This window comes from Vipera berus, assembly GCF_964194415.1.
Source record: "Vipera berus genome assembly, chromosome: 2".
Taxonomy (NCBI): domain Eukaryota; kingdom Metazoa; phylum Chordata; class Lepidosauria; order Squamata; family Viperidae; genus Vipera; species Vipera berus.
This window is the reverse complement of record NC_138203.1, coordinates 198,301,696-198,323,308: the sequence shown is the minus strand read 5'-3', so window position 1 is coordinate 198,323,308 and position 21,613 is coordinate 198,301,696. Positions and strand designations below refer to the sequence as shown.

Below are 21,613 nucleotides of genomic sequence, written 5' to 3'. Positions count from 1 at the left end.
ATTCTTCCTTTAAGTCAGATAACTGAAAACTCATAGTTTGAAGTTAGAGACATTTATATGTTAAGTTGACCACACTGATCCAGAATGGTAAGTAGACAGCAGAAAAAATTTGGAAGAGTCCATTATAGCAGCTCTGTTTAGTTTTAGTTAGTAACTGGCTTTGCTGTTTACTTGAACTTTAATTTATGAGTCTGGGAGAGACAGATCTGTGCTTTTTGCCCCTGTAAGCTAAGATTCCAGTGTTTACCTTAGGGTTCATTATTTTTTTTTTTTTAAAAAAGGCTTCATTTGGCAAAAGGAAAATGCAGAATGTTTGCCTATGAACTTTATTTAGGTAAATAATTATTACTTGATGTTATTTCATCACTCAAATTAACTGCATTATTTCCAAGAAAGTCTCTCTTCAACGTGATCTTTTTGTATACTGTCAGGAAAGTTGATACTAGCTGATGACATTTTTTTTTGTATTTTAAATTGAAGATTTAAATTCATAAATGCTAAAATTTGCTTCAGGACATCAATTAATGTAAGTGTTGGCTGAACTAAAAATCTTTCAAGATTTTTTCCTGACCTTATGATTTTCACTTCATCCATGGCATGAATAATTTTCGTATTTTATTCTGAACTTAGCAGGTGGGCAAAATTAGCCACATTCTGTTCTTATAACATGGCAATCCACTGTACTTAGATAACGCCTTGTGTGTGTATGCATAATATTTTAAAGGATGCTTTTTTTTTCATTTTCTTCCCATCCCAGCAGTTACACATTGGTTAAATAATATCATAATTTTCTTCACTTCAAGATTTTCATTTTCTCTTTCAATAAAACCCACTTTGAAGTAATTAATACCCAGCCCCCCTACTCAGTTTGCCTTCAAGAGGTGATAAATACAGACCTTGCTAAGTGCAGTCAGATCATAAGTAGACCGTGATAGTTCAGGGTGGATGGAACTCATACACGTCATACAACCTGCCTTGCCTACCCTACAAGGTTTATCTTTGTAGTTGAAAAAAAAAACCTTTAAGTTTTAGTGTATCTAAAAGACTAGGATTTTGTTCAAGGTAAGTTAATACTATTAATGTTACCATGCACTGTGTGGCTTTAAATTGCAAGAAGGCATTTTATTAATCTTTTGGGACATTTACCACTGGCATATATCCATTTAGTTTAATGAGTGGAAATGTCAGCTTTCTATGTGGAGTGAAATTGGTCCAATAAAACAAAATTTGGTTGCTTGTAAAAGATTGAATTATTTTTAAGAAGTTGTCAAACAAAGTGGAAAAATTTACATTTGGAGTTTAATATGGATATTAGATAGGAACTAAAGAGCCTCTTGTTGTGAGTGAAGAAGGAGAGTGCAAAAGTTGGGCTGAAACTTAACATTAAGAAAACCAAGATCATGGCATCCGGCCCTCTCAATTCCTGGCAAAATAGATGGGGAAGAAATGGAGGTAGTGACAGATTTTATTTTCCTGGGCTCCAAGATCACCGCAGATGGGGACTGTAGTCAAGAAATTAAAAGACGCTTGCTCCTAGGGAGGAAAGCCATGGCAAATCTAGACAGCACACTAAAAAGCAGAGACATCACCCTGCCAACAAAAGTGCATATAGTCAAGGCTATATGGAGGGGACCCTGCTTGCACTGTACCGCCAGTGGGACATTTTCAAAAACAAACGAGGACAGGAAGGGCAACAATAGGAAAAGAACACAACTCTGGAAAATCTGTTGAAAAAAGGTGCCAGAACTCTGTTCCGGTGCATTCTATGACAAAAAAAGCCCTGATTTTGCAACTATGACCTTATATTTCTACACTAAAGGAAATAATATGGAGACATTGATTTTCTGCCTTTATTTCCGGATAAATAATAGGGTTCTCTGTGGAAATAGATATCTTGAAACAATTGTATTAGATTTTTTCCATTTTTGTCACAAAATAGGTGTCCAGATATTTCAAGGACAGCCATAGTAGTTGTTCCATATCTTAATCAAGTCTTATCCAATATCAGTTTTGTAGATGAAGAATGAGTAGTAATGAGGCAAAAGAAACAGACTGAAGTGGGAGAATTAAAGGTACAATGCGCTCATGCTAAAAACCCAGTTTCTGTATTTCTCCACTTTCATCCATAGACCCTTATCTATAGCAGTAAGCACCAAACATATATAATACTGTGACTTTGTATGGGCTTTGTACAGAATGCAGCCGCGAGAGTTGTGTTGGGAGTCTTCCGATACTCCCATGTCACACCTCTGCTCCGTGAGCTGCATTGGTTGCCAGTTGTCTTCCAGGTGAGATTCAAGGTACTAGTAATGGTGTTTAAGGCCCTACATGGCATGGGTCCGGAGTACCTTAGGGAACACCTGCTGCCGGCATCAACTTGCCTCCTCCCTGTGCGTTCCCACAGAGAGGGCCTCCTCAGGGTGCCACCGGTCAGAGAATGTCGATTGGTGGCCCCCAGGGGGAGATCCTTCTCTGTGGGCGCCCCGGAGCTATGGAATCAGTTACCGGTTGAGCTCCGGATGGCGCCCAATCTTCGCTCCTTCCGTCGCGATCTAAAGACATTCTTATTTGAACAAGCCGGCCTGGCCTGATGGGGGATGGGTGGGGTTTTTATTGTTATTTTAATATTTGTATTTACTGTTTATTTACTGTTTTTAGTGGGCATATATTTAATTCTTTTTCTCTGTATTTTTTATGCTTGCCCTGTTCACCGCCCTGAGTCCTTCGGGAGAAGGGCGGTATATAAATAAAATTATTATTATTATTATTATTATTATTATTATTATTATTATTATTATTATTATTATTATTATTATTATTATTATTATTATTATTATTATTATTATTATTTCTTCCCACAAGAACAATTTGTTGCTTGAAAAAGTGACGGAAGTAGGTAACTGTAATTAGAGAGGTTAGAGGTTCAACTTCAAAAAAAAACAACATCCTGTGCTGCTAGGAAAAACAAATACAAATAAAACAACACAAAGGGAACAGAAATGAGATGGTCAAGTAAACAGGAAGTCTCATGTAAATAGAACACTGCAACAAAGCATCCAGGACCCAACTAAGTGAGAGTATTTGCACTTTAAATAAAAGAACTGTATTTTGTGCATCTGATGGATTGATTAGATCACAAAAGATTGTGAAACAAGAGATCTTGAAGATGTCACAAGACCCTTGATTGTTATTTCTGAACAAGTAATAAAGGCATATTCTTTCTGTTGGAGTACCAGCTCCAACTGATATGAAACTTTCCAAAGTATTAGTCCAATAAAAATTTTCAAATAGTTCATGGCATCACTGTTTCCAACACCAGGAACAAGACATCAGAGTCTGATTATTTCTAAAACTTTTTCATCACAAGGTTCAACACTGTGCTCTTCAAAGAATAACAATTCATGTTCTAGTACAGGGGTGTCAAACTCAATTTCATTGAGGGCCGCATCAGCATTGCGGTTACCCTCAGGGGGCCGGGTGGGTATGGCCAGGGTGGGCGTCGCCTACTAGGTGGGCGTGGCCAGCTCTACATCGTTCGCATCAAGGGTGCCTTTGGGGGCCTGGGCAGGAGTGGGACAGATCTGAGGGTCTCTGGCAGAAGGAGGGGCTCTGGGCCAGGGCCAAGGCAGTGGGGGCCGTTCCTTCACTGTTTCCAGGATGGCTTCGCAGGCCACATGAAACCACTTCGCGGGCCGGATCTGGCCCCCAGGCCTTGTGTTTGACATGTCTGTTCTAGTATGAAGTACATTAACGTTCATGAGCCAAACTGATAAGTAGAATGGACCACTTAGGTGATTTTAAGTTTTAATTCTCCAAGCAATTTGTCAATATCTTATATAATCTGAAACATACACATTAGGGCTGTGCAAACAAGTCAAAAGTGGTGCTCTACAAATGATTCCTGGCTAAGTGAAATATCTCATCTTAAAGTGACAAAGCACTTTGGCAAGATCATGAGGCTACTTCTTAAGCTGTCTCTTTTACTGTTACATCAAATTTGCTTTCAAAGACTACATTGGCCCTTATTTTTCTGAGACACATGAGAATGTTTTATTAGGCACCCACAGAAATGGACTAAATGAAGTAAATTTACTGTAAAGGGTTTATGCTTTCTCTTTCCTGGCAGGTTTTAGGCAATTCCTGCTCTTATATGTCCTGTTTGACAAGCCAAAATATTCCTTCTGTGCAAAGTATTTTGAAACAAGCTAAGATTAGCTTCCAAGAGATTTGATGAATTACTTAAAACAAACAGTACTGACATGGAAACAGAAAACATTAAACAGAGCGAGCATAGTGCTGGATTCAGAGAAATTCTGCATTACTGTATGGGCACTTTTTTGCTTAGATGAAGTGAAACATTACCTAAGTTTGGGCTTTTTGTGGTGTTGGTAAAAGAAATACTATTTCTTAACATATGAGATTAATTAAAATGGGCTAGAATATTTCATCAATAAGCATTTGTGGGAACGGCCATTTTTTGGCCTCTCAACCTTCAGCTTTCCCAAACGTTTCTTATCGGCCTCTACGTGAATTACAGTGATGAGCACACTCTCCTGGTTCGCACAGGATGGCATTTGGGAGGTTTGGGAAACGCTATGATAAAGCTTTCACATATATCTTTTAGTATCTTGTTTTTGTAATGATCTCATAGGCACCTGAGTAGTTCTCACTATGTATCCAATTATCACTACGTATCCTATTTTTTGAGATTGATGGGGTTTATGTAATGTTGTATTTGGTATTCAGAAAGAGGAGGTGAATAAAAGTTCAGCGGGCAGTTGCTCAGGAGGTTTTTTTTGGAGAGACAAGGCTGCCTGGCTGGTTCAGAGCATCTCTATCGACCCGGGTCTGAATTCTTTTCTCTACTGCATTGGTTTTTGTAGGATAACTAAGTAGTACAGAAATCCCTTAGTACCAACCTTGAACTTGACTGTAATATGTAGCTCTATTTATTTATTTTTATTTTTATTATTGTTATTGTTGTTGTTGTTGCTAGTTGTACAGGCAGGCAAATGTTTAGACTGGATTTGGCATTTTTATCCACCTACCAAATCCCTCTCTAGAGTCACTGTATAGGGGAATTGGACAGAATGAATATTTAATAAAATAAAAAATAATGAACCTGGGATAGGCAGATATTTTTATTGAACAATATTAAAAGTATTGTTGCAGGATATAAGCTGTTCCTAGTAAATTTTGCAATTGACTAATGGTGATTTTGTCAATGCCAATGGTGTTCAAGTAATGCTCCAGTTGTCTTGGAATTGCACCCAAGGTGTCTATTATTATTGATACTATCTTGGCTTTCTTCTGTCACAATTCTTCTACTTCTATTTGCAGGTCTTTCGACTTTGTGATTTTCTCTAGTCTTTCTCATCTATTCTCTGTTTCCGGGTATTACAATGTCCACTATCCAGACTTTTTTTGCCTTTCTGAGCAACAGTTGTTTAGTCTGGGCTGTTGTGTAGCAGATGCTTGTCTGAATTCTAAAGCCCCAGAACACTTTAGCTTCTTCATCTATTTTGTATATTTTGTAGTCTTGCCAGTTCTTACTTGGAGGCAAGTAGTACATATCTATTGCAGTTATTCCAATGAACTGCTGTTGCTACTTTATCATGCTATTGTTGTAATCAGTTCTTGCAGCAGCTAAGTGGTTCAATGTTTCTTCAGCTTCTTTGCAGAGATAGTGTATTGTACAGTCTGTTGTTGTCTTCTCAGTTCTGGCTTTATATGCATATGTTCTTAAGCCCCCTTTCTGGCTCTTAGCCATTGTGGTTATCTGTTTTGCCTACTAGCTTTTTTATATGTTTTTGTTGTTAGCTGCGAAGTCGTGTCCAACCCATCGCGACCCCATGGACAATGTTCCTCCAGGCCTTCCTGTCCTCTACCATCTTCTGGAGTCCATTTAAGCTCACGTCTACAAACTCCATCCAGCCACCTCATTCTCTGTCAAGCTTTTTTATATAGTGGCCATGCAACATTATGCTTTGCCATGTCTCTTTTCAGTTCTTCATTGTGGTCTTTCTTATAAGCCTTTGTTATCTCTGGTGTTCATTAAGCCTTCATGTTGTCCTAAGTTCAATGCATCTCTACTAACCTTCTTGACTTCAGTGTTTTTGATATTATCAGCCTGAAGAATGGTCAGGTATTTGTAGTGACCTTCTTCATCCAGACTCTTGATCTTATTTCTATAGGACATCTTGTTTCCTTCAGCTTTCACTATTTTTCCTGTTGATTGTAGAGGTGGCACAATTGTCTGATCCAACGGCATTGCAATTTCTTGGCTATGCATTCGGACAGCGTTGAGTAGCAATTCGATTTTAGATGGTGTTTTCCCAAACAGCTTTAGATCATCCTTGTAAAGGAGGTGGGATTGCCTGGCAGATATTTTTAATATTTGATAGCCATGGCCTGACTTGACAGAGGAATCAATGTATTGGCAAACCATAGTGATGATAGTGCATCTCCTTGAAAGATTCCTTTCTTGATATTAACCTTTCCCAGTTCCTCACGGTTGACCAGCAACCGTGTCTTCCATTGTGCCATTGATCTTTGCACAAAACCTCTGATTTTTTTCTTGACTCCTGTTATTTCCAGAAACTTGATTATCCAGTCATGTGGCAAATATCTTCCTATAATCTATCCAAACTATATTCAAGTTGGTCTTTCTTCTCTTATAGCTTTCCAAAATCAATTGTCAATTAGGAACTGAACTTTTGTCCTTGCATTGTTTGGGCAGTTTCTGTTTCTGCTCAGGTAGAAAGAACTTCTTTTCATCTAAATGCTGTTGGACTGCTACCATATCAATTAACAATTTGAACATTGTTAGTAAGCAAGTAACTGGTCTGTAGTTGCCTGGTGTTGCCTCTATTAAACTGCTTGGCAATGACTGAGTGCAGACCAGACAGATGTTTCAATCAAAAACCATGCAGTTTATCTTCTCCTGGTACTGACCAGTTCTTGAATTTCCTTGCTCTTTTCTCTACCATTTCTGTTGTTATTACAAGTTTTTTCATTTCAGCTTCTTCTTTTTCAATTCTTACCCACTCCTTTTATCCAAACTGCATTCTTGTTGTATTACTAGGGGATTGTTCCATAGCTTAACTGCACTGTTTCTTCTTTCTCAGGTGTTGACTGACTCACTGCAGTCAGTCTATTGGAGGATTGAAGGATTGGTAGAGATGTTTCTGATTCATCTGAAACTAGAGATTTTGCCTATAGTGTGCAATTTGAACTTTGCATCTGCTTATTTTCTTGTCCATGGTTGTTATTTGCTGCTTTAATATTTCCACTGCTTCCTTGATCCTCCTTGTTTCTAGGTCATATTTTTATCATTATTCTTTATTTTAATTTTATTTAATTCTTTAATTTACTTTTACTTAATTTATTATTAGAGTTTTATCCTGCCTTTATTACTTTATAAATAATTCAAGACAGCAAACATACTTAATACTCCATCCTCCTCCTATTTTTCTCACAACCAGAACACCGTTGGTGGGTTGCTTGAGAGAAAGGATGACTGGCTTAAGTCACAGCAGGCCTTCATGCCTCAGGAGGGACTAGAACTCACAGATTCCTTGTTTCTAGCCCAGCACCTTAACCACTAGACCAAACATGTCAAACACAAGGCCCAGGGGCCGGATCCAGCCCGCGAAGTGCTTTCATGTGGCCCGCGAAGCCATCCTGGAAACAGTGAGGGAACGGCCCCCACTGCCTTGGCCCCGGCCCAGAGACCCTCCCTTCTGCCAGAGACCCTCAGATCTGTCCCACTCCTGCCCATAGGCACCCTTGATGCGAACGATGTAGAGCTGGCCATGCCCACCCAGTAGGCCATACGCACTCTAGCCACGCCCACCCAGTAGGACACGCCCACCCTGGCCATACCCACCCAGCCCCTTGAGGGCAACCGCAATGCTGATGCGGCCCTCAATGAAATTGAGTTTGACACCCCTGACTAGACCAAACTGGCTCTCCTTAGCTTCTTTTCTTTCACCTGTTCTAGCTTGCGTGCATCTGAACTTAGCATGCTGATCTTAGTTTCCAATCTGAGCTTCCATTTTGGTGGTACACTGGCTTTTTAAAAATTTGTTGATTTTGCATCCAAGATCTTCAGTTATTACTATAGCCGCGCTGTACATCAGTTTGTTTCTTACAGAGAGGTGGGCTAATGTTCAATATTACAGTATTGGCATCTTTTAATACTGTGCTAGCTGGTTTTTGTTTTTGTTTTTTTGTAAATGTTTCAATGCAGGCAACATTTTTGTGCTGTTCTAGATAATCACTAATTTGTTTCCATTCCTTGTTTTCAGTTAGAGGACTTTATTCTTTCTGGGAAGAAAGCAGAGGAGGGTGCTGGGTTTGGAAATGAGAATGGTTCAATAGCTATGCTAGTTTCCTCTACTACTGACTCCATCTGTTTTTTCTCCACTATCTGAACTGTTCTGGCAAGGCTTCAGATTTTTTGTCCTGGGTAGACCTTTGCAATTCTTCTAATTCCAGTTCTGTGAATGCTTTATTTTGTATTATTGATCGCCTCTGTTCTGTTACTTCTGAACCAGGATCTTGTTCTTTCCTGAACTGGTGCATTCTTTTCAGATGTCCTCTTCTCGTTGGACTTGATTTGTTATAGTAAATCATTATTCCTTTGTTTTCAGTCATTTTATATTTCTGACAGGAAAGTAACTTTTCTTCCAGTGGTCCTGGTTCTGGTTACTTAATAACAACAATCATTTTTGTCTATATAATTTATCACTTCACACATCATTGTGTAATCATAGCTGCCAGTTTTTTTATTTGGTGTCGCCCTTCATAGAGATTAAGTGTTTTCCAAGATTTAGTATGTCACCCACTGCGCCAATAAGGGCTGGGATCACCACTGCCGGTTTATGCCATATTTTTTCAATTTTCAAATCTTGAAACTTTGTGACCTTCTCCAATTCTTTGTCTTCTATTCTACTATCCCCTGGTATTGTCGCATCAATTATGTACACTTTTTTCTTTTCAACCACAATTAAATTTGGTGTGATAAGAGCCCAAGACTTGTATTCAGAAACCCTACAATGTTTTAACTTGAATTTTTACAACTATCTTTTCAACTATTTGTTCCCACCAATTTTTCCTTATTGGCACATGACTTTTGCAGATGTTCCAGTGAATCATTTTGGCAGTTGTGTTATGTCGTTATTTATAATCAGCTGTGTGGTCTTCTTGCAAAACTGAGTACAGTATATGATGTACTGTTTCTTCTGCCCTTTTTTCAGAATCTGCACTTTGAATCATTTGATGATTTTTCAGTTCTGGCCATGGCTGCATTAATTCCAATAGCTTGCATTTGAATAACCCAAATCAAGCCTTTGGCTTCTTTTTTAATGTTCCAATTGTAAACAATTGCCAGGTTTTATCTTTATACATTTTCCCCTTGACTTTTATAGAAATTGACAATGTAGTGCTTTTCCTTGCCAGCATTTTGTTCTTATTTTTATTATATTATTTGATACTCGTGTTTTGTCTTCTGTACATTCAGTAGGTTTCAATTTTTAACTTGCATCAATGCTTGATTTTTTAAGTTGCTTTATATCAGCCAATGCTTGCTTTTCTTCTTCAACACTTTGTTTGACTTAAAGTAAACTTCTGTCTCCATTTCCACAGGCCAGATATAATCTATCAATATTACTGTGGGGATAATGCATAGTGGAGAGCCAGTCCTTCCGAAGAACTCTGGATAGGGAGATGTTGTTGTGTGATGGTGTTAAGAGGTGTCATCACAGGTTGTTCCGAGTAAAGCTGCCTTTTGCAATTGACTGATGGGGAATTTGATTATTAGATTATTTATTATTTAAACACAATACATGCCACCCACATCTCCCAATGGTTCTGGATGGTTATTTTTATCTGCAATAGTCATGCAACTGCAATTTAGATTCATAGAACTGCATATTCACCTACCAGCTTAGTGCCTTCCAGCATGTGGAAGCATATTTTGTGGAATTTCCTCCAAATGATGTCTATAACCACTCTGGATTCTGCAATTCTTGTATAAGAGTAGGAGGCATCAGTTTTGGAAAGTCTTTTTTTTAAAGTATTTTTCTCTAAAAGGAAGTATTTTACACTTTCAAAAAAAGTATTTTGGAAAGTCTTGTAAATAATGTAGTACATAGAGGGGATCGGCAAAAATCCAGACAGCATTGTACAATAATTACTATAGTGTTGGAATTCTTGTCCAATCATAATTGTTAATGTTCCTATTAATGTTGGACTGGGAAATAAATTTACATAGGGAAGCACAAAACTAGTATTGACCTTGCTATAACATTCTGCGGATGTTTTTTCACAGATACAGGAAGATACTGTGCTGCCTGAACTTATTAAAGAGGAAAATGTAATATAATAGACAAACTTTAAATTGTTACATAAATTCTATATATTAGGGAATTGATGTAATTCAATCTGTGGCTGAGATGCTGTAGCTTTCCTAGATACTCCCAATGAATTAGCAATTGAGGCAAATTCTGAACTTGAACACCGTTATCTGTTGCAGAAAATTTTTAAAATGTATTATTGCCAAACACTCAGAAGAATTAAGGGGTGATCGGTTTCATTCAGCAAAATCTTTAAGAGAAATCAGTCTTAGAATTTACCAATTCCAATTGTGGGCACATGCATGCTTATTATGCATTTATTTGATCATAATAAAGAAGCATCACTCGCTGCAGAGAAGCTTCTTTTTTTAAAATCTGCAATTTTTTCTTGTATTGCAACATGTAGTTATTTCCTATGTAATTAAGGCTAAGAATACAAGGAGAAAATAGCACCAGTTTTATTTGTTGTGCTTTGACCATTGACCCACTTATACACAACGGAGCAGCGAATGAATTCTAGGTTTTAAAAAGGAAAAGCTGGCATGTATCACGGTGATCAAGGTACAAGTACTTGAAAAATAAATATATTTAGCTTATAGAACAGGCCTTGGACTATCACTTTAGTAGACATTAACTTATTAAATCTTTGTCTCTCTAAAGTGATCTTTGTCCTTTGATTAAGCTGGTAGGGTGATGCAATGAGAACTTGCATCTATAAAAGGTGAACAAGGATGTTCAGGTGTATTCATTCCCTTTTTGTGAAAAAAAGAAATTGGGCCCAAAAAGATCCCAAGATGAGTCGGTGTTTGAAAGTTTTGGCAATCTTCTCAATTTGTTCAGCTCTACTATTTCAGGTAAGGATATAATTGGCATTTGAATTTCAAAATTTTAAGGCAAATGTATTTCAATATATATTTCATGCTTAAGATATGCCTGTATCGGAAGGGGCTCAATGTCTGAAGTCCCATTATCAAAAATCCAGGAATGACCTATTTCTGTTTCAATACTGGATTTCTTCCTCAATGGAATGAATGACATCAGTTTCCAATGGCTTCTGCTTACCCAGTAGGTTCAGCAAGGGTGGGCTACCCAAGTCTCTTCTCTTAATGTCATCTTCAAAGAACGTGGGGGCAAACCTTCCATGTTATGGCTTCCATTACTGGGAATGGCATTCGTCTCAAAATTTCCACCACATTGGTTTATTTGAGAAGCCACAAACCCTGACTTTTCTGGAAAAGAGATAAGCAAGACATCTTATGTCTTGGGAATTTATTGTGATAGCTTGGCTTTGTATATGTATAGTTTTGTACGTGTCTAGCTTTGTATCACTTGTTTAAATTATTGGATTTTGCCTTTTCGTTTTGTACAAAGCCAGGAGTTTCAAAATTGGGCTAAACTACAATAAATTAGTGTGGAAAATGGATAACATTAAGATGTAAGTTACATGAATTTCTGCAGGAAAGGCAGGTTTTGAAATTATCATATATATAATGAAATTATCATTAATGAATGTTTGTAAAGAAAGGGTAAGCTGTCATAAATTTCCTGCAGAAGTGACAGGATCTGAGAAAGGTCTGAAGAGAATTCTAAGGGCTGAATGTTCAAACAGACTTCAATTTCATTTCATAGCCAGATTATAATTATGTTTCAGATACACTGTGCTTCACTGCATCCAGAAAATGCTCAGCTTGTTAGGCCCAAAAGAACGACACCTTTCTGGAGAGGAGTTTCAAGACCAGCTGGAGCACCATGCAAGTATAACCGTGAATGCTTCACAGGATTGTGCAGGTAATTTCCTTCTCATGACTGAAAATGAAAGAGTTTCATGCCAACCAGCAAGTGTTTTTACTGTTAGGATAACTGCAATTATCAGGTCATTTTGAATAAGAGGAAGATGATGATGATGATGATAATAATAATAATAATAATAAGTAGTAGTTGTAGTAGTAGTAGTAGTAGTTTCTCCAGGTCTATATACATTATTTATTTATTTTATTTTATTGGATTTGTATACCGCCCTATTCCCGTAGGACTCAGGGCGGTTTACAGGGCAGTTAAAACCATGAATACAAAAATTAAAAACAATTAAAACAATTAAATTAAATTCAAGCCCCAAGAGTAAATCTAAAACCCAGTTAAATTAACAACCCCACAGTCTGGACCAAACAGATCGAAGAGCCAAGTTTTCAGGTTCCGGCGAAATGAGCGAAGGTCGGGGGCAGTCCTAAGTTCTGTGGGTAGTTGGTTCCATAGGGCAGGCGCACCCACAGAGAAAAGAACTTACAAACCTAAGACTTGATTTACAAAATATTTTCTATTTAATGTTAAAACTGAAAACATTAAACAGTCATTTTTAATATAGTACAGTACAGATTGAAATTAAAAACATTTTGGAAAATGCAACGCAGGCAATCCTAGGACAATCTAACATGAAAACTGATTTAAGTTTATTGATACATTTCTTATTCCTTGCAATTGTACATCATTACCATCAAGAACAAAAGTCTCCCATTTGGATGTGCAACTCTAAAAAATGAGCTAAATAAGTACTGGTGACACTATTGCTTTCCTGAAACAAAGTAATGCAAAGTTTGCTTCAATATTACAGAAACTACTATTAAAATACTAGATTCTTTCTTACATATGGATTAATATCAATGTGCCTAAAATAGCAATCAGACTGATTCTTTGTTTTATTTTGCAGGAACAAACAATGTTCTTTAACAATATTGCAAGAATAATTATGTCTTAAGAAGAACAAGCTGTTACCTTGGATGATGCTCCCCTTTATTTATTGTCACCTCTCCTAATATATATATTTAAAGCTTTTCAATTGATGCTTCAATTGTATGGACAAATGAAAGAATTTCAATTTGACAGAAATATATGCTAATTTAGTTTATATTTTCCATCTTGTACCAAGATGGGCTTTTATCCAAGCTATGGTAGGTTTAATTGATTTTATCTTTTATTTGTATTTTTTGTGTGCAAAAAAAATAAATACTTGTAAGAGCAACCACAGTTTGATATTTGTCTTGCATACCAGTCAAAAGAGAAAGACACATAGCAATTAAGACACAATGAAAATATTCTGAGACAGATGAATCTTCTGAGCAAAAAGTGATAAGATTTTGACACTATCTAACCGTTAATAGTGCTAGACGTTTTTCAAGCAGTTTCCAGTCTTAATGAAGCACTTATTAACAATAGGCATTTAAATACCACCAATTCCAACACTCTACCAGGTTTTTTCCCTTTTTAATTTTTCCTATGGCTTTCAAACTTTCATTGCGTAGTGGGTAATGCTGCTGTTAGCTTAATGAAAATATTTCAATGATAATTGTAGGAAGTCCTGTCCCTTTCCCATTCTTCTGTGTTCAGGAAATAGAGAGGACAGCTCACAATTGCTCCCATTCTAAAAACAAAAGATTTTCTGATCTAATGTGCAGTGCCATACCAGAAAGGCTCATACTAAAGGATTAATTCAAGCACAGTGCTTATAAAGTTTAATACAGAAAATCTATTTGATATTTATTAAACTTAGTTTCTCCAGTTACAGTTCTGCATTGTACAAAGCATTTTAATGACACAGTAGTTAAAAAGATCTTTACAAATTGAAATGCGATACCCTTTTCTCCAAATATTTAATTGCCATAAATTTGTTTAAAAATACACATTAAACGCATATTTCAGACACTAAACTTTCTATAATCTCAATACCACAAAATACATAGAATATACTATACAGATGTGGGGGAAAAATCTGGTTAGTATATAATACTTTGCTCACCATTAACATACGTGAAATGCACATACTGCTTAGAAATCCTAATTTGGAGCCCCAAAGTACCCTTTTGGAATTTCAAATGTATTGCAAAGGAAAGGAAAAGAAGAAAAATCACAGTTTTATGTTTAATTTTGGTTGAGAACAGATGACTAAATAGTAAGTACAAAAATGTAAGTCGTGGACATAGCATGTACAATGCACGCAACGGACAGCCATACTGCCAATCATAATCAGTACCAAGATGCATGTTCAAGGTTTTTTTTTAAAGAAAGATTTTTTAAAAAGATAAAAAGGGTACAAATAACCTCTCTCCCACCCCCATCCCATACATTTGCCCAAACTAAAAGAAAACCGTCTTTACCAAATAATTTCAAATAAGATAAAGAATCTTTAATAAATATATAAGCACTTTATCCTCCAATATACAAAACTTCTTAAAACCATTTAAAAGGGGAGTTTGATACAAATGTGCTTGCAGAGACTATGCCTGGGCCGCACAGCCACGTTTTCAGGCATCTGAATGTAATCATTGGGGGACAGTGGCTGCAGTTTTGATGTTATTTATTCACTAAGAGAGAGAAAATGGTTTTGAATCCAATATGCCAGCATCAATTCTATTTTTGCAGGCACATTATCAGAAACTAAATGCTTTGCCAACAGGTTTTTAAATGGAACCAAGAAGCAAAGCCAACATTTCAATAATTTCAACACATTTCTAAGTGGAAGCGGTGGTACAAATGAACTGAATTTGTTCCGAAGTTGTAAATGTGGAGGGCATGAAAGCATTTAGTGAAAATGCTTGCATTTCCAGGACAGCCTCACTCCAGTGAGATTTATTAGTAATTTATTGATTATAAAATGCCATAAATAGACAGAACCTATCTAAAAGAATTAATCTGATCACCACACTTTGTATTGTACAGCTGAGCTGTGCTTGTTACAGCCTGGGGGAAAATGAAGTTGCATAATAGTGTTCACTAGTAAAGTATATATACTGTTGAACTATTGGAAACTCAAATTTCCCACAATACTGATTTCTTGCTCAATTTAAAATCATTATGTCTTGACCCAAATATTTATGAAATATTTGCTATTCAAGATTCTCATCCTATGATTTGGATGTTGCTTTCTCCTTCCATTAGTAAAAAGTATTCAACTTGATTTCCTCAGGCCCCTTTAAACCATTTTAATAAAAATACTGCAGAGCTGAATACAGTGCAAGGAATTATACATAGCAAAGGTAGCATTTCCTATAAACTGCCAAATTTGGCAAACTATACTGTTCTCTGCTGCAGCTGTGACTTACTTGCCTTAGGCAAGCAAATATACCTATTGGCTCCATATGGCTGCACCTGCTTCATAACACTCTTACAGAAGTTGTTTTGTATAAAATCATAGTAATCAAGCTTTGACAATCTAAAAGACACTGAAAGCATTCCTGCATAAAATGCGAAATTTATCACCATCATCAAAATGAGGATGGCTCAACACTCAATAGATATTCTGATGTAGTTAGATGTTCTATAATCTAAGACAAATATAACAAACTTTGAACAGGCTTAATTTCATCTGTTTATGCATGTAGATAATAGTATTAGAAACACGTATATTACAAATTGCATACTGCCATCAAAAGGTCTACCACCATTTACTCTTCTTTACAGATAAGAGACTTAAATTGCATTTGAACACATTGGGTCACTTAGTCTAGTAAGTGGGTATTCATTTAAGATACAAAATGGCGTAGCCACATATCTACAAAATCACTGGGTCCTAGACTAAATCTGCCACATCATCTCAGTCTGGAATGTACAAATTGTCTTCTAACCTATTCCTAACCCCCAAAATGAAACTTTTATAACTAAATTCATTGACAGCACTCTGGCAAAACATTTCAAGTTCTCTAGTGGACTTCATGCTACCATTCATGAATTGTTCTCCTAAAAACTCAGCAATTGGAGGGCGGGGCAGGAGATCGAAATTATGTGTGTGGTGAAGCAATTCATTTTTGCTCACTCAGATGAAAAGTATTAAGCCATCTTATAAAGACGCATCATTGGGATATATTAAAACACTGATATGTGTTAATAAGCAGTCATGGACTTGATAATATATAATATTCCAGAGGTTTTTAAACGGAAATTATCGAACAATTTCTGTTAGTGGTCATGATGTACATGCAATGGGTTCAGCACAGATTAAATCCAACTCAATAAAAGGCAGATTAAGGATAGTCACTTTCCTTTGAATTTTAAAAAGTTCATTACGTTCTTGCACTTAACAATTAACTTTGGCAAATTACTCATGCACTCCTGAGACAACTGAACTCTAAAGTTAAATGGTATTTTAAAAGTTGATAATTTGATTTAAATTGTTTGAAAACTCAACTGACCCTTAAATTGGAAAAGGAACAATTTATTATAAATAAGCAATCTGTTTATTTAGGACACCCAAATAAGACCTCCATGAGACAGCTATTGCAACAGATAATTCATTGCAGCTTAAGTCTACATTTAAACCTAGAGAAGCCTTGCTAAATTAATAAAGACACAAATACTTAGGAAGTATCTGGAGATATATATATAAAAAAATCAGTCTGATATATACTATTCTAGTTTTAAAAACAACAGATTAAAAAAAGAGACATTTTCTCACTGCCAGTCTATGTTAAATGGATACAAAAGGAAGCAAACTAGTCAAACGATCATTGCAGCACCTTATAAGAAAAGAGCCTATAATCCACTCTGGGATAATGTAAAGATTTCACTATAATAAATGTGTCAGGCACTTTCAAATGTCAAGGATGTTGACTTTTGATATTAGCAGGGAAATTAGTTGTGGAAAATTAGCTATTTATTATTTGATGCTAGTAGGAATCTGTGCTCTTCCTCTTGAATCTATGGTTCATGTAAATGCATATATTTAAAAATTGCTTTTCACAATTGATATTTTTACTCAAGCAGCTCACACGAAATAAACACTGAAAGCCCGCTAAAAATATTTCTTTCACTCTTTAATCTCTGTGCTGAGAGTAAATACAATGAATTATTTGCTAAGGGAGTGATTTAAAAAAGCTTCTCCAAGACAGCTGCTCACACTGACTGAAAGGAACACAAGTATGTGGAACACTAGTATGTTGCAATTTCATTATAAACAGACGGGTTTTCCCATTATTGATTAGCTAAGGTGATTTTGCACATAGTAAATTTACAGTGATAATTTGATCACTTACGTGGCAAAATCACAATATACTTTTTATACCGTATAACCAAAAACGCTGTATGGATGTGTCTACATGTTTCTTCTTCTGCTCTCACAATGCATTCTTGTGCTGCAGGGTGCAACAGTAAGCTATAATGACTTTGAATACAAACCAAGTGATTAGCAACTTCAACCTTAGAGTCCCAAAGTATCAGGGTTTAAAAGAAACCATGTATCACATCAGGATACAAGTCTCTATGAATATACAAACTATTACTTAGTTGTGATAATTGATGAAGCTACTGTCCCAAAGATACTGCAATACTAATTGATGTAAAATTCTATCCTTCTTTCAAAACTCGCCATCATTTTGGCACATAGCTATACAGCTAGACATAATTTTAGTGCAATTGTTTTCTTGAACATGCATGTTCACATCTGGGTGGGTTTTAGGAAAAAGGGCAGGCAAAGCAGCATATCACAATTCCACACCGAAAGGGTTTAGAGTCTGACTCTAAAGCACAAGCCACATGAATTGTCAACAAACGACAGCCACTAGAATTAGGAAAAGGAAGTACAATTTTACTGCTGGAGACTGACTGGATACCAGGTCCTAAGTGTAAAACGTCTTGTAAACAGTATTTAAAATCTTCATCTAAAAAGGCATAAGGCACACCAGACATGATAGGGACGCTAAAGCAGTATTTTTTTCTTTTAGTCAGATAAGCACCTTCTATGAAAAGGTACCTTGCTTATTAACCTTAAAGCAGATTTCCATGCATGATTCTTGCTGATCACAGTTATTTCATTGTAACTAAATACTCTGTTCCCATCACAAACATTTAACATTAATGAATGTGCCACAGAATGGCATAAAAGCAAAATTTCAAATTAATTGGACCAGTTTAAAATGTCCCTGTAATCACAGGTCTATTCTCTACCCCTTGTTGTCCATTACATAATTCTGACAAAGACAGATGTTTGTCACACAGCACGTTTTCTGATGAAGCACATCAGTTTCACATAGGAATTACTACTGTTAGAAGCTTTGGTGTCTAACAATTACAAGCAAGGAAATAAAAGAGGCTGCACCAAAGTACGAGATTGTCCATCTGAAACCATTCCTATTTTATACTTGGAGACTGAAGTCCATTGTGACTCACATCACTCTGAATATTGCATTAAATGCAATATTTTGTAACATACTGAGATTATTAGTGTTAAGACATGTGTTTCAAAACTGATTTTCCATACAAATACTTGAATATTTTGACTTAAAATGATTTAATTGATGATCAAGTTATATAACCTTGGAACTTAGCACATCAATAAAACTGTGGCCATCATTAAGGGTTGACTTAAATATGCATGAAAATGTGTGTCTACACTTTAGAATCTATCAACCCTGACTTTCTCTTACAAGCTCCACCATCACAAGACATTACAGAATAACAAAGCTCACAAAATACTTAAATAAAGTGTCTACATTTAATCTTCACTAAGTACTTGATTAGGTAAAATTCATAGGAAAAACAGCTAAGTTTTAAACCAGCCCCAAACACACAGCTTTTAAAAACAAATTAAAATAAATAAGTTTCAAAACAGGTTTGTTAGGCATAATTATTAGAATTCCAATCCAATTGCAAATCAGTGAATCCATCTTACATTAAAACATTGCAGAGCTTAAACTATTTTTAAATATTTTTTTAAAAAATGGGGTCAGCTGAAAAAGTTCATTAACACAATGTTTGGAGATTCTTACACATATGATGCTGGGAGACACAGGAAAGTGTTCCATTCTCTTTCACTTTCTTTGCTTTCATTATGGCAGTCTTCCTTATTTTATTTTTTTTAATTGACACAGTGTTGAAAAAAAAATCCGAGGCAGCAAAGCCTCTTGTGACGCTATAGACTTCTTCAATCCAGTTATCACTTGGCATCCAAACGCAACCAATGTAATCCCTGCCTGGTGTAATGTACCAGGTCTGTCATAACACTTGCATTAAAGATCAGAGAGCCCATAACTTTGTCCAATTCTGCAAAAAATTCTATAGGGAAAAAAAAAAGAAAAATAATCTGATTGAACTACAGTTTCCCATGACATCTCCCCAAACAAAATTGATAAAAGTCACAAGCTTTGTTAGTTTTTTTTATATAAAACTGTAATCCAAAAAGAGACTGGAAAATATATCAAAACTTTAGTTGCTTTAATGGACTCAGCAGCTACAATGCTTCCCCCTTTTTTTAACGTGAAAAAAAGTTCACACCCACACCCCCGAGTATAAATTCATGCAATCCAATCTTACCCTTTTGTTCTCTGGCAAGCTGGTCTGCTTGGTCCCAAATTTCAGTGGCATACAGAAAATTGGAAGTAACCTGGACGTAGCTGGCTGCCATCTGATGTATCCTTTGTGGAATAGTAACTGAAGAAGCACTGCCTGAAGGGTTGGTTGATCCTGACGAGTAATTTCCTGAATTCCCTGGGGACAGTTTCGGTGAAACCGGAGATGGCATACTGACAGGTTTGCTAAAATTTAAAAAAAAAACATTAAGTTTCTTTACTAACACTTGCAAAACAGAAAAACGTTATCTACTGGAATAGTTACGAAATTCAAAACCTGCCTTCTGCTATTAACTGTAGAAAATACAATTTCAACATTCAGACCCTGAGTTATCTGGTAGTATTAAACTTCCTTTAAACACCCTGTCTAAGAGGGTAACTGAACGTAAAGAGTACTAAGCACTCCTTTGTTTTTTAAAATTAGTTTTTATGCTTTATTGTAATTATAAGCAGGCCAGAGCTGTTGAGTCAGGCAGCATACAAGTTCTGTCTATCTAATTTTTCAGGACACACAAACACGTACGTGTATGTTTATGTTTATTCTGAAAAATGACTTATGATTGGGGCCCATGTGTGCAATCTCTTATTTAAATCATCCAACCTGTTTATAAGTGTTCAGTCATATTATTAGTGTTACAATGATACTATTACTGCTCTGGGAGATGATATAATTATGCAATAAAATCCCCTTCCCCTTTATTTATGAAAATTTGACAGAGGTCTGCGTTAGAAGTTTGAAACTATCAGGAGAAAACAGAAAAGTTCTGACATATAAAACATGTAGGAAAGATTTAGTCACAAATTAATTAAAAAGTAAAGACATATAGAACAACTGCTTTTATAATGCTTCAAAATTGGATCTGAATTTCAGATATCCATCTCATGTTTTTACTATTTAATTCGTGCCTTCATGCAAAAGACACATTAATGCATTACATAAATGCTTACCTTCCCATACCAGGTGATGGGGCTTGAGAATTGTTATAGGAATTCTGTTTAGGAAAAACCCACAAATTTTAAAATGAATACAGATGCAGTATTATACATTCTACAATAACAAATTTCTAAAAAACAAATAAATACATGAAGTGCTTTAAAATAGGCAATTTTAAAAAATTACAGCACCAGGAATAATTTGAGCAAGAATGGAAGTTAATCTAGGCATAATTACTACTAAAATGAAGTGTAAATATATCTGCCTAATTACGTGTCACAACAAACTTTCCATAAGCATTATTGCTGAATTATATATATATCAATGACAACATCTATTTAGGGAAATTGAAAAGACAAACAATTGTTCAAATTACAGGCTAATACATTTTTTTTTACCTTCAAATGTTCAGTCAGTGTCTTGGAATATTTTAATGCACTCTCCTTCTTCAGCTTGAAAAGTCTTAAATATAAGAGGGACTGGCATCTGAGACTAATAAAAAGAAGAATGCTACTACTTTAGAAATTTGCTAGTAAAAGATCCTCACTGATCTTTTAATTTATTTTAAACTAGAAATTACACATACTGGGATTCTTTAAAAACCAGCTTTTTATTGAAATAGTTAAATTTCATTTTTCTTTCTTTATTATTAATAATAAAGTAAATAATAATTATTTATTTTAGATAGTGATTGTGCTGCTTCCAGTCTAAGCAGATACTGTATTAAACTAGAATAGCAGGATATGCTTTATCTTACCACCCACAAAATGAAAGTCTGCCCAAATACAGTTTGCCTCTAGCTATTCCCATCTTTCTAATTTATCTTAGGGAGCATCAACTTCCCATCGTCCTGTGCGCTCCCACAGGGAGGGCCTCCTCAGGGTCCCACTGGTCAGGGAGTGCCAGCGGGCGATCCCCAGGGGGAGAGCGTTCTCGGTGGGCGTGCCTGCCCTATGGAATCAACTGCCTGTGGAACTCTGGATCGTCCCCCG

At 36.0% G+C, this 21,613-nt stretch overlaps 1 protein-coding gene across 3 annotated transcripts in view; it reads right to left on the bottom strand.

Annotated features, from left to right (window-relative positions):
• Positions 1–17,912: 17,912 nt before the first annotated feature.
• Positions 17,913–21,613, bottom strand: part of AFF4 (ALF transcription elongation factor 4) — a 55,896-nt gene continuing 52,195 nt past the window's right edge. For all 3 annotated transcript variants that reach the window (XM_081319668.1, XM_081319667.1, XM_081319666.1), the window contains 4 exons: positions 21,020–21,113; positions 20,636–20,679; positions 19,653–19,873; positions 17,913–19,394 (listed from right to left, as the gene is read on the bottom strand). In XM_081319668.1, the coding sequence (XP_081175794.1) occupies positions 19,276–19,394; positions 19,653–19,873; positions 20,636–20,679; positions 21,020–21,113 (478 nt within the window). In that variant the 3' untranslated portion in view covers positions 17,913–19,275. The remainder of the gene's footprint in view (positions 19,395–19,652; positions 19,874–20,635; positions 20,680–21,019; positions 21,114–21,613) is intronic.